Raw genomic sequence first — 11,137 nt, forward strand, 5'->3', positions numbered from 1 at the left:
ACCTAGGTATTTTCATATTATGTGGACAGGATGGAGTCAGTCAGCTAGCTAGTTAGTTAGTCAGTCAGCTAACTAGCTAGTTAGTTAGCCAGTCAGCTAACTAGTTAGCCAGTCAGCTAGTTAGTTAGTTAGTCAGTCAGCCAGCTAACTAGTTTGCCAGTCAGCTAGTTAGTTAGTCAGTCAGCTAACTAGTTAGCCAGTCAGCTAGTTAGTTAGTTAGCCAGTCAGCTAACTAGTTAGCCAGTCAGCTAGCTAGTTAGTTAGTCAGTTAGTAACAGTCACTTAGTTAATCAGTTAGTCAGACCGTCAGTTGGTTAGTTAAGCTAGCTAGCGCCGAAGCTAATGTTAACTAGCGCGACGAAGCTAACGCAAGCTAGCGCAACGAAGCTAACGAAAGCTAGCACCGAAGCTAACGTCAAACAAATCGCTGTATCTTGAAAACTATAACTCACATTAAAAAAAAAAATCATTTTGAGTGAACCGAGACTTCAGTGGCGAGATCGATCTATGAGATGTGTTGGTAGGATTTAGAATGCAGGAGTTGTGGCAGTTTAAAAATCGCCATATTTTATTTATTTTACTCTGCAGTTTACCACTCAGATAACATGGGAAGCTAGCCAAGGCTAGCGCTAGCTTCGGCTACTTCCGGTTCTATTCCGGTCACAGGCTGTGAAGGCTGCGGTTAAAACGAGTGATACTACATGTATTGTGCTTATTTGTGTCAGTTTTAGACTTCATATTTATGTTGTGGTCGAAGCTAGGGTGGGCGGTTGAGTGAGCTGAGTGTGCTGGTTGCCAAGCAACCAGGGGCTCGTGCATGTTCTGTGTGTGAGAGTCTGTCTGTTAGAGATCTAGGAACTAACTTTTTTTCTGACATGCTCGGGTTTAAACGCTTCTCTTTCCAAAACTATACGTCATATCTCTTAGATATTTGAATGTGAGTGACAGGGTGAAAATATGAACAGTTTGATATATAATATGTCATGGTAGGAGTAGCAGTTTGTGTGTACAACTTTGTGTAAATGTTTAACTGCTTACGGCCTGAATGCTAGTGGTGAAGCTAACTGGCGCTGGTGCCGAACAAATAAATGTATCTTCAAAAGTATAAGTCAGATCTAATTTATTTTTGTATTTTGAGCGACCCAAGACTTCAATGGCGATTCCGATCTATGAGATGTGTCTGTAGGATTTAAAATGCAGGAGCGGTGACATTTTATAAATCACCATATTGTGCCTACTTTACGCGGCAGTTGACGCTTCAGATAACATTGGAGTCAATGAGAGCTGGATCCGGCACTCTGCACTTTTGGGCGATTTATTAAAATGGGAGTCCTATCTCAATGGAAGTAACATTGAATGAGAGAGGACAAGTTTCTCTACATTTTGATGTATAAATTGTTGTTGTAGAGTAGAAGCTGTGGGAGTAAGATGAGAATGTCTTGAATATTTTTGATGAAATTTAGAAGGGCTGAATGCTAGAGTGGGTGATGTCACCGCACTCTAAAGCCACGCAATACACACCCATTATAAAATCTGAAAATCTCAAAAATGTCATAAAACATAAACTGTGATTTTGTAAAAACCGTAGAAGATATCAAAAAGAGTCTTTAGACCAACACGTTTAAACCTTTAATCACGTTTCTGCGACAAAGTATGACGAAGTGGTGTGGCTCCAAAGAGGGGTGGGTTTGATCAATTTGTGAGATTTTTTTTTTACGAATTCTCATTCATTCCTATGGGCAAAAATCCGTCGGTTTTTCGCATTTCGTAAGAAAACGAGATGTCGCAGAATTGAAAGTCTTTCCCATCGATTCCCATCTATTCCGGTCGTTTTGATATATATCTTGCCTGGGATTTCTCAAAGCTGTGGGAGGAGTAGCATGCCGAACTTTTGAAGGAAGAAAATTAAATAAATAAAATTATGAAGTATGGCTGAGAATATTAAGGTGTGTAATTTTGCACTACAAAGCTCTGCTTTGTATTGCAATGCGCAGCACACAATGAACCCCACAATGCAAGTAATTTAACAGATAATCAAAAATCCACACACAGCCACTCATCAAAGCAATGGTCATAATGGCCTTAGCAATGATAGGGGGTAGCACACAGCTTTTAGTCTTTAGTTGTCTATTATGTGTGCAAAACCTTTTTTGTGTCAAGTCTATAAAGAAGTAATGTATTGTACCATTAGTGGAAGACATTCACTGAGCGTTGGAAGAAGACTTTCTCTGTTCACTGACCCTTCCTCAAGAACTTGATAATAAAAGATTTCAAATAATAAGTCTGTATCTTCCTCTTTAACATTAGTTACTTATTCATTCTAGGATCCAAGAGCTCACCCAAATCACGAACCTGAGATAGTGGACTTTTCACCACCGGAACCGGGTGTTTACCGGTCTTACCAAAAAAACTTTCCAAAAGCAATCCTGGCCAGTGGTAATGCTGGCTGCACGTTAATAGGACAAACTTTGACGTGCATTTTATGTCATAAAATAGTGACGGCAGATCTGTGGAATTCAAGTACAATTCGTTAAACTGCGAAAGTGCTGGGGTTGTTAAAGTGTAAATAAAACGTATGAAGAATAACTCTAGTTATTTGGTTAAAGGTCGTGCACATAAATCACATTTTTTTAGACCACTGATCAAGTGTGCTTTACATGTGAATTCTTAACGTTTCTTTCCCTTAAGAATTTTCGGAAATGAACATTAAAAGAGGGTAGATTTGTAAACAGTAAACATCATGACAAAGCTATTGTCATGTATCAGGTCTTACATTTGGGGTTTTCCTGTAAATATTTCATTATAATTCAGGGACGCATACAAACAATAATAAAAACATTTTCGATCTGCATCAATGTATTATTATTATTATTATTATTATTATTATTATTATTATTATTATTCTTTTATAGTACATAAACCGCTGTTACAACATTTACATTAGCAGCAGTACATATTAGCACCAGTGAATGGGACCATTTGTGTGAATGACAATGCTAACGTAAAATAATAGGTCATTGTCTGAAGAACAAAAAACACACGTAGTTCTTGTAGTTGAAAATGAAATAAACAGTACAAAGTACATATGAAATACAATTGTGGGCAGTAAAGTAACGATCTAGTAATTTGGGGTAATGCCATTAATAGAATAATGAATAGGCCTATGTCAAGAATGAAAGTAGCCTGAAAGAACTGAGTAGTAAACGTTGTATTGCAATACAGTGAGGAATAAATTCGAGTAAATAACAGGAAGGCCAACCCTATGAGATGACGTTTGTACATTTCGAACAAAGTAAGGCTCCGAAACATTTTACCGCTACCATACGGGAAAATGCTTAATTCCTCAAAAATAAATTCCTCAAAAAACGAAAGTATCAGAGACGGTTCCTCAGGGAACAAATAATTACATTGCATTACATTAATGCCACGTATCCAGAGCGACGTACAACGAAGTGAATATCCATTAATGATTAATGTCCTACAGGGAGTGCCAACTTCCTTGTAAGCAGTCATAATTTGCTCACGAAAGCCAATGCTCCGCACTCCTCGGCTGCAGGTATGATAATTCCGTCATGCTATAGCCAGTGATCCTCCCAGGTGAAAATCTGCGCAGCCTGAATTTGGCGGCAGTCATTGAAACTTTACGCTGACATAAAACCGAAACAGATTGTCTCCCCATCCACAGCTACATAAGCTGATATTTGTCACCGGTCTTGATCAAGTCGGACAAGAATATAGGTTACCTAGGAAGGTACCTGCCAAAACTTCATATCTGGATTTGTTCATATCGTGAAGTCGAGGAGATCCATGTAAGTTATCAGGCATTCCTTTATGTCACACCTTGCATTTTCGGGTAACACTGCATATAGTTTTGAACATTGGGACACTGAACAAAGGGTGTTAAGTGATTAATAGGCCACATCATAATGTTCAACAAATTGACTGTAGAGTTTTACTGTTATTTTAAAAAAATGTTTTGCTACACTGGGCCATAGAACCGGCAGGAATGTTAATAAAATTGTCATCTTGATCTGAAGTGGCCTGTAGACCTACTGTACGTATTACTCATTCAGTCTGTTCATCTTTCTCCCCTCTGGGTGCCCTTACGTTAAACATAGGTTAATGAAGAGCAGTATTGAATTAGTTGGTATCATTTGTTTATTTTTTATAGATGAATTGGAATCAAAAATAGGTATCTAGATTTATTTCACTCATCAACCGGGCTAGTTTTTCCCTTTATAGATCATCCTCAAAATCACATGAGTGGTGAGCTTAGACATCTCCTGCTACCAATAGCCAACCACCAAAACTATTTTTTTCACAGAATACACCTGTATGAATGCCATTGTGGCTTATCTAATGCTCAACACTGAACAGAAATTGTGGCTTTACTGTGCTACATTTATTATGCTACTGTCTACACGTTTGCTGCACTGAAAACTACTGTCTGACCTCAAACCCATTCCCTATTGCTCCTATTATGGTGCTTGACTTCATGTGAAGGTTTACGTGCTACCAATGCTAAGTCATTTGTTAACGACTGTGTTTGTGACCCTGATGACTTGTCACCAGCTCTTTGTTGCTTAAAACCTTGGGTAGTTATATGTGGTTATGGACATATATAAATCAGTCTGGATGAGTGCCTAAATGCTAAATGACTATTTGAGTTTACTATTTTGGTTCCAGATACCATGTCTGCAACTGAAAAAGGAAATGAGACTGCGCAAGGAGACTGTGTGGACACCCAGCTGGATTCTGGCCTCATGTGAGATTGTGGTGTTAAATGTAACGTTACAGGTCACTACACTGATAGACCTGTGAATATTAGCAGACATATGCTATGCATAGAAAATGTATTCCACTGATGCAACTGCCATGTGTACTGCAAACAGTCTACAAAAATATAAAATTTTGCTACACTTACACTTGGCAAGATGATTTCTTTTAGGTAATTTTTAATATAATGCTTAATACTGGTTCTGTCTCTTTGTTGAGTGGCATGCTACATTCTAGCATAGTAAACCTGAATAAAATGCTTTAAATACATATTTAAAGATATATATTTACATAAAGGACTAACAAGACAGCCTTCCTCCTTTCTCCTCCAGGGCAGAGGGGCCCTCCCCCTCCTCACAGGTAGCACCATCACAGGTGACTGGTGACTCTGATCCTGACAAGTACAGATACAACATGACTGACAAGTACACCAGCATCGGCCGGTGTGTCATCATCAACAACGAAAACTTTCATGGTAACATTAATGGGTCTGTGCATATACCATATGTATGTGCCTGCAATGCATCTGCAGTACCGCTGTTGGGTGTGCCCCATGGTTCTATATTGGATTCTATTCTGTTTGCATTAAACATACTTCCCCTTGGGCAAATTATTAGTCACTTTAAAGGTACTTCTTAAGATAAGATAAAATATACTTTATTGAATCCCATGGGGTAATGTATCCTCTGTATTTGATTAAATTCCTGGTTAGTTACGAGCACTGGACAGCCACAGTGAAGCACCTGACGACCAATTCTATTTCAGAAGCCAGGGCCTTGGTCAAGGGGAGAGCCGCAGGGTGTGCTGGCTTTTGTCTCCACCTTAAAATAAGCAACCGATTCAGACCCAAGAAACCAGGTGAGGTGAGTTAACTGTGTAATCAACGGCTTTCATTGATCAATTAATGCCAAGTAACAACGAAAGCCAGCACACCCTGCGGCTCTCCAGGACCAGGGTTGCCGACCCCTGGTCAAGGGGAATGGCAGGCTAATCATGTATTGGGCATGATGGATGTAAACAGGACACCAGTCAGATTATTGTTCCCATTGTTTTTCAAAAGTGTCAGGATGGTGTGAGCATTACATATAACATAACATAACTCTGTTTTTTCTTCAAAGGACAGAAAACTCGCCATGGCACAGATGTAGATGCTGACCGAGTGGAGAAAACGTTCAGAGGGCTGGGTTATGACGTTAAGATTTTCAAAGACTTGAAAGTAGCGAAGATAGTGAAGGAGCTGACTAAAGGCAAGTTGTGATCAACCTTCACTTTCTTAGTTTATGCTCTTTTTCAGAATGTTCCCATAGCGATGCACTGCATACTGGCAGAATTCAACTTACATCATACTTGGCACAGTTTTCTTTTCCAATTTTGGTCCACTTAAATTTATATACAGTAAATGTTTCATGTTTTCTGTAATGTGTGATATTGTTTTCATGCCATGACCTTGGAGTGACAGAAATGTGAATAAAAAGCTTTGGATCACATTGTGTATTGACTGTGTGTTATAAAAGGTGGTGGAAAGACCAGAGATCAGATTCATTCTAGCTCCTGGCTGCAGAAGTGTGCTAAAATGAGCAAATCCAGGTGATTTGGGTGATTGGGTTTAGGTGATTGGAACACAATACTGGGGAGGACTTTTCCTTTCTGAATCTGCATTTCCCCCTCTGAATTTCACCTATGTTTTTTCCTTTTTTTGGGTCTTTCTTTGCAGTTCACACACACATTTTTTTAAATACATTATATTGTGTGTTGTGAAACAATGATTACTTTGTTCTAGAGGTTTTGGCAAAAAAGTCCTGTCGCCAATCTCTTGTCTATGAGGTCACATGCTGTGTGAAAGGATGTTGCTTGGAGGTTTTTTGGGGGTTTTGCAGTGTAGTTGTGAGAGATTGATGCCAGTAACACTGCGCATTCTACTCAGTCTCTAAGGAGGATCACAGCAAGATGGCTTCCTTTGTGTGCGTGATCCTGAGTCACGGGGAGGAGAACGGGATAATCTATGGGACTGATCGTGAGGTGGAGCTCAGTGAACTGACCAGCCTCTTCAGAGGAGACCACTGTGCTACCCTGGTGGGCAAACCCAAACTGTTCTTCATCCAGGTACCGTCATGCAACCGGCTCCCTGTTTAAATTTTCCCATGAAAGTTTCCTCCCAGTGTGTGGGAATCACAATGGGCTCCTCCCTGTGTGTGAGGCAGGCATGTCGTAGTGAAGAAGATGATGGCGGAATGGTAGGAATGAGCCTTGGAGATACCGAAGCTATCGAAGCTGAGGAATCAACCCCCAGGATCCCTGTAGAGGCGGACTTCCTGTATGGCTACTCCACTGCTCCAGGTAACCCTCACCATTGAAGCCAAAAAATATTGGAAGTAGGAATTTAACTCCATTCATTTCTGGTCATTTGAGTTACTATCTTGTAATGTCTGCTTATTTGAATCCTGGTCAACCTGTGAATTAGTCCTATATTGCCTTTTACAAGCTGCAGTCCAACAATTTCCCAAATTTCATTCATCATTTAATTTGCTTTTCACTGTTCTGTATTTGATTTCTGCTGCTTCTATATCCCAGGGTATGTTGCCATGAGGGACAAACAAGATGACACCTGGTTCATTAAGTCCCTGTGTTCCATTCTGGATGAGTTTGGGAAACAGCTGGAACTAATGCAGCTCATGACCCGTGTTAACAACATGGTGGCACTGAGCTTTCAGTCGACCACAAAGCAGATGCCGTGCATTGTGTCTATGCTGACCAAAGAGCTGTACTTCCCTAAATAATGCTCTCTTAATAGATACTGTAAAACAAGTCTGTGATTCTTTATTATGTAATGTAAGATCTATAAGGAGGCATGTATTTGGGTTTACTTGTGTTTTAATTATTGGTTTATTAATTATGTGTTTGTAGCGATCTCGGATTCTCTAGAATCATCCAATAATACTTCCAGGAGAGACAGCAATACAAATACATTCATAAAATATATTGATTTTATCTTAGTGCCTTTAGCAGCTTGCTAAGAGACTTTCAGCTTTTATATAATGTAGATTAAAGCTATATGCTGTGGTGTCATTATTTTGGTTGTTTACACTTGTCTACACTTCATCTGACAATGTAGGAGAAACACGAGAGCATTCACGTGGGGTAGCTGAAAGCCTGTGATGGATTATGAATAGTACTGTGATATGAAAATATTTGACCCTCACAGGAGTACAGACCTGCCATCATACTTGCTGTCAATGTCAACTGCTGTTGCAAATATCCTCACAAAGAGCAAATTGGCAATAAAGATACTTATGGAGAAAATTGGTGTGTCTTATCTGTTTTACATCAGAATGCTGAAAATGAAAGAAACCAAGAACCCATTCACAGTTACCGTTTCAATTACTCCTCAAACTTTTCTTTCTGACTATCTATAGGCAATTTGCCATAAGAAAATAAGGTTAAAGTTTACATTTCTTTTCATATTGAAAAATCAGTTCCTTTTTTCTGATACATCACATGCTACTTCTGGGACATCATGTGATCATTAAATGAATAGCTTCACCTCACCTGTTGGCTCTTCCATAATTCTAAAACCATTTGTCCAGGCCTGTAAATATGCTGTTACCAGGATTTTTTTAATATCAGAAAACAAATGTATGTCACCCGCCTGCTTACTTCCCTCCACTGGCTGCTGGTCGCATCAAATTCAAAACATTGGTGCTAGCCTTCTAAGCTATTAAGGGGTCAGCCCCAGCTTACCTCCAGAAGATCATCAAACCCTACACGCCTGCCAGACCTCTTCATTCGGCCTCCACAAGCTGTTTGGCCCTAGTCCTTATCTTTGTTTTACAGGTAGCAGTTGAAATTGTACTTCCCTCTAGGCTCTTTCAGGACACTTATCTCTGGTTATGGGTATGCACTTTGCACTTTGTTGTTTGTCCCTCTGGATAAGAGCATCAGCCAAATGCCATAAATGTAATAAGAACAATCCTGTCTTATACATGTCTTCTGTGTAGGTGCTGCTTATATTAAATTATTTCCAGCATTTTCCTGTGCAGCAGGGGTTATAATTATGTTGGTAAATGCCTAATTTTTATCAAAGTAATATTATTTATAAAATGGCATTTTTTATTCGACACAGCTGTTTGTGTAGTAGTGTATGAATATGAGTTTGATTCTGACAGTAAATGCATACAAATCTTTTTTTAAAGTCATTTCATGAGTGCTACAATATACCCAGACAACAGATAGTAGAATACTATAGGTGTAAATTGTATGCTGTGTAGGTATGTGAAGGTTATATTAAATTATTTGGCAGCTTTGAAGAAAATCCCAGCCTTTCCCAGTACAGCAAGGGTTATAATCATGTGGGTAAATGCCTCATCATCAACAATGAAAACTTTGATGGTGAGTGTTATCAAGATCATTGTGTATTTCTAAAGTGGGCACACAAACACAGCTGTTTGCGTAGTAGAGTATGAATATGACAGTTTGATTCTGATTGTAAATGCACACACATTTTTATTACAGGTTTTGTATAGGTGGGCGGCACGGATGGTGCAGTGGGTAGTACTGCCGCCTCACAGCAAGGAGGTCCTGGGTTCGAATCCCCGTCGGCCGGGGCCTCTCTGTGCGGAGTTTGCATGTTCTCCCCGTGTCTGCGTGGGTTTCCTCTGGGTACTCCGGTTTCCTCCCACAGTCCAAAGACATGCACATTAGGCTGATTGGAGAGTCTAAATCGCCCGTAGGTATGAGTGTGTGAGTGAATGGTGTGTGTGCCCTGCGATAGACTGGCGACCTGTCCAGGGTGTATTCCTGCCTTTCGCCCAATGTATGCTGGGATAGGCTCCAGCCCCCCTGCGACCCTGATCAGGATAAGCGGGTTCAGATAATGGATGGATGGATGGATGGTTTTGTATAGGTACTATATGCATAATGTAAATGAACACTAATTGTGTGTATTTTAGCATTTTAAATAGCATGTTAATGTAATATTATTTTGATGCATACTCCGTAAAAGTCACTTCCTTTCTCTCATCCGTGAAGTCATTTCTCAGCGGAAAGGCATGGAGGTGGACAGGATGCTAGGGCAGAGGACCTTTAAGTCCCTCAAGTTTACTGTGCAGGTGGAGAATGACCTGTCCGCTGATGACATGCTGAAGGCCCTCCAGAGAGGTGAACTTTATCCACTATTCTTTGAAAATGTTTTATGTCTACTGTTGATGACAGTTGCACTCTCAAAAACATTTTTGTGTTACTGCTTTTCTGTTACAAATATACAATGTATGTGTTACAAAGTAGACTGTCAAACGCAATGCAAAATGTCCTTAACTAGACATGAAGTATCCAAAAATGGTTATTATAATGATTATTCACGAGGCGTTGTTGTAACACATCTGTCACTGCCTTGCTGTTCCCTGGCTCCCAGTGTCTGAGGAAGACCACACCGACATGGCCTGCTTCGTTTGCATGCTGCTCAGCCACGGGGAAAATGGGACCCTTTGGGGAACGGACAGACAGGTTCCTCTGCGAAGCTTGACCTCTGTCCTCTCTGCAAAGAGATGCCCAAGCTTGGAGGGGAAACCCAAACTGTTCTTCATCCAGGTACAGAATGGCCGCTCTCGCCTTTACAGAAAACACACCAAGATTTCTGACGGGTGCAACCCCAGAAAATCAGATTTTCTAATATTTATCCAGTCAGGGCCCTTGCTAACCACCCCACCCCCACCTATCTATACAATGCCTGTTCAAACTCATCTAAGTTAAGTAGACTCTGAACGTAACTGACTTATGAGAGTTCTGTTGAGCTCCTTTCTTGGCATGCTCTAGTCTTGGGAACACTGTTAACGCAAAACCAGGAAGGCATTCTTCATGCCACAAGTGCAACAATCCAAGCAGTTAGCCCAACCGCCTGTGGTCTGTGCAGGCTTGCAGGGGGCGCGAGTACGATCCGGGTGTTGAAACCGTTGAGACGGACTCGGTTACCCACACGTTTGTTGCCAAATTAATAAAGTCTGACAGGTACAATAACAATGATAAAAATGATAACTGATATTGAAATTAGAAAGAAATTATTGTTATTCCGCTGTCTTATTTCCTATTTGATGTTTGTCACGTGATTGTCAACTGTCTTGTTTTGTAACTCTGTGTTGTAGCCCTATGCCAGGTCCCCCTTGCAGAAGAGATTTTGTTCTCAATGGGAAATTCCTGGTTAAATAAAGTTTAGTAAATACTATATAATAATGAACCCCACAATGCAAGTAATTTAACAGATAATCAAAAATCCACACACAGCCACTCATCAAAGCAATGGTCATAATGGCCTTAGCAATGATAGGGGGTAGCACACAGCTTTTAGTTTTTAGTTCTCTATTATGTGTGC

The 11,137-nt window shown here is 40.2% G+C and overlaps 2 protein-coding genes across 4 annotated transcripts; both read left to right on the forward strand.

Moving 5' to 3' along the window:
• The first annotated feature begins 3,566 nt into the window (after nucleotides 1–3,566).
• LOC133135203 (caspase-3-like) lies at nucleotides 3,567–8,048 on the forward strand. 3 transcript variants are annotated; one of them, XM_061252041.1, is made up of 8 exons: nucleotides 3,567–3,809; nucleotides 4,687–4,765; nucleotides 5,109–5,251; nucleotides 5,542–5,639; nucleotides 5,900–6,023; nucleotides 6,701–6,879; nucleotides 6,978–7,113; nucleotides 7,348–8,048. In XM_061252041.1, the coding sequence occupies exons 2-8, from the start codon at nucleotides 4,692–4,694 to the stop codon at nucleotides 7,551–7,553; spliced, it is 960 nt and encodes a 319-aa protein (XP_061108025.1). In that variant the 5' UTR covers nucleotides 3,567–3,809; nucleotides 4,687–4,691; the 3' UTR covers nucleotides 7,554–8,048. The 3 variants fall into 3 exon arrangements, with proteins under 3 accessions (XP_061108025.1, XP_061108023.1, XP_061108026.1); XM_061252039.1 differs by having other exon boundaries at nucleotides 5,542–5,634; nucleotides 5,895–6,023; XM_061252042.1 differs by lacking the exon at nucleotides 5,542–5,639 and having other exon boundaries at nucleotides 5,895–6,023.
• Nucleotides 8,049–9,821: 1,773 nt separating this feature from the next.
• On the forward strand, nucleotides 9,822–10,974 carry LOC133135125 (caspase-7-like). Its single transcript, XM_061251906.1, has 4 exons — nucleotides 9,822–9,930; nucleotides 10,184–10,359; nucleotides 10,682–10,776; nucleotides 10,935–10,974. Exons 1-4 carry the CDS (start codon nucleotides 9,822–9,824, stop codon nucleotides 10,972–10,974), a joined length of 420 nt encoding a protein of 139 aa, XP_061107890.1.
• Nucleotides 10,975–11,137: the final 163 nt, after the last annotated feature.

This window comes from Conger conger, chromosome 8 (genome assembly GCF_963514075.1).
Source record: "Conger conger chromosome 8, fConCon1.1, whole genome shotgun sequence".
NCBI classification, from domain to species: domain Eukaryota; kingdom Metazoa; phylum Chordata; class Actinopteri; order Anguilliformes; family Congridae; genus Conger; species Conger conger.

Bases quoted from the DNA above. Each gene is read 5' to 3' on its own strand.
- LOC133135203 (XM_061252041.1), top strand. From the start codon at position 4,692: ATGTCTGCAACTGAAAAAGGAAATGAGACTGCGCAAGGAGACTGTGTG. The intron at 5,252-5,541 runs GTAACATTAATG...ATTCTATTTCAG, and splicing joins CAACAACGAAAACTTTCATG to AAGCCAGGGCCTTGGTCAAG. The intron at 5,640-5,899 runs GTGAGTTAACTG...TTCAAAGGACAG, and splicing joins GACCCAAGAAACCAGGTGAG to AAAACTCGCCATGGCACAGA.
- LOC133135125 (XM_061251906.1), top strand. From the start codon at position 9,822: ATGGAGGTGGACAGGATGCTAGGGCAGAGGACCTTTAAGTCCCTCAAG. The intron at 9,931-10,183 runs GTGAACTTTATC...CCTGGCTCCCAG, and splicing joins GCTGAAGGCCCTCCAGAGAG to TGTCTGAGGAAGACCACACC. The intron at 10,777-10,934 runs GTACAATAACAA...TCCCCCTTGCAG, and splicing joins AAATTAATAAAGTCTGACAG to AAGAGATTTTGTTCTCAATG.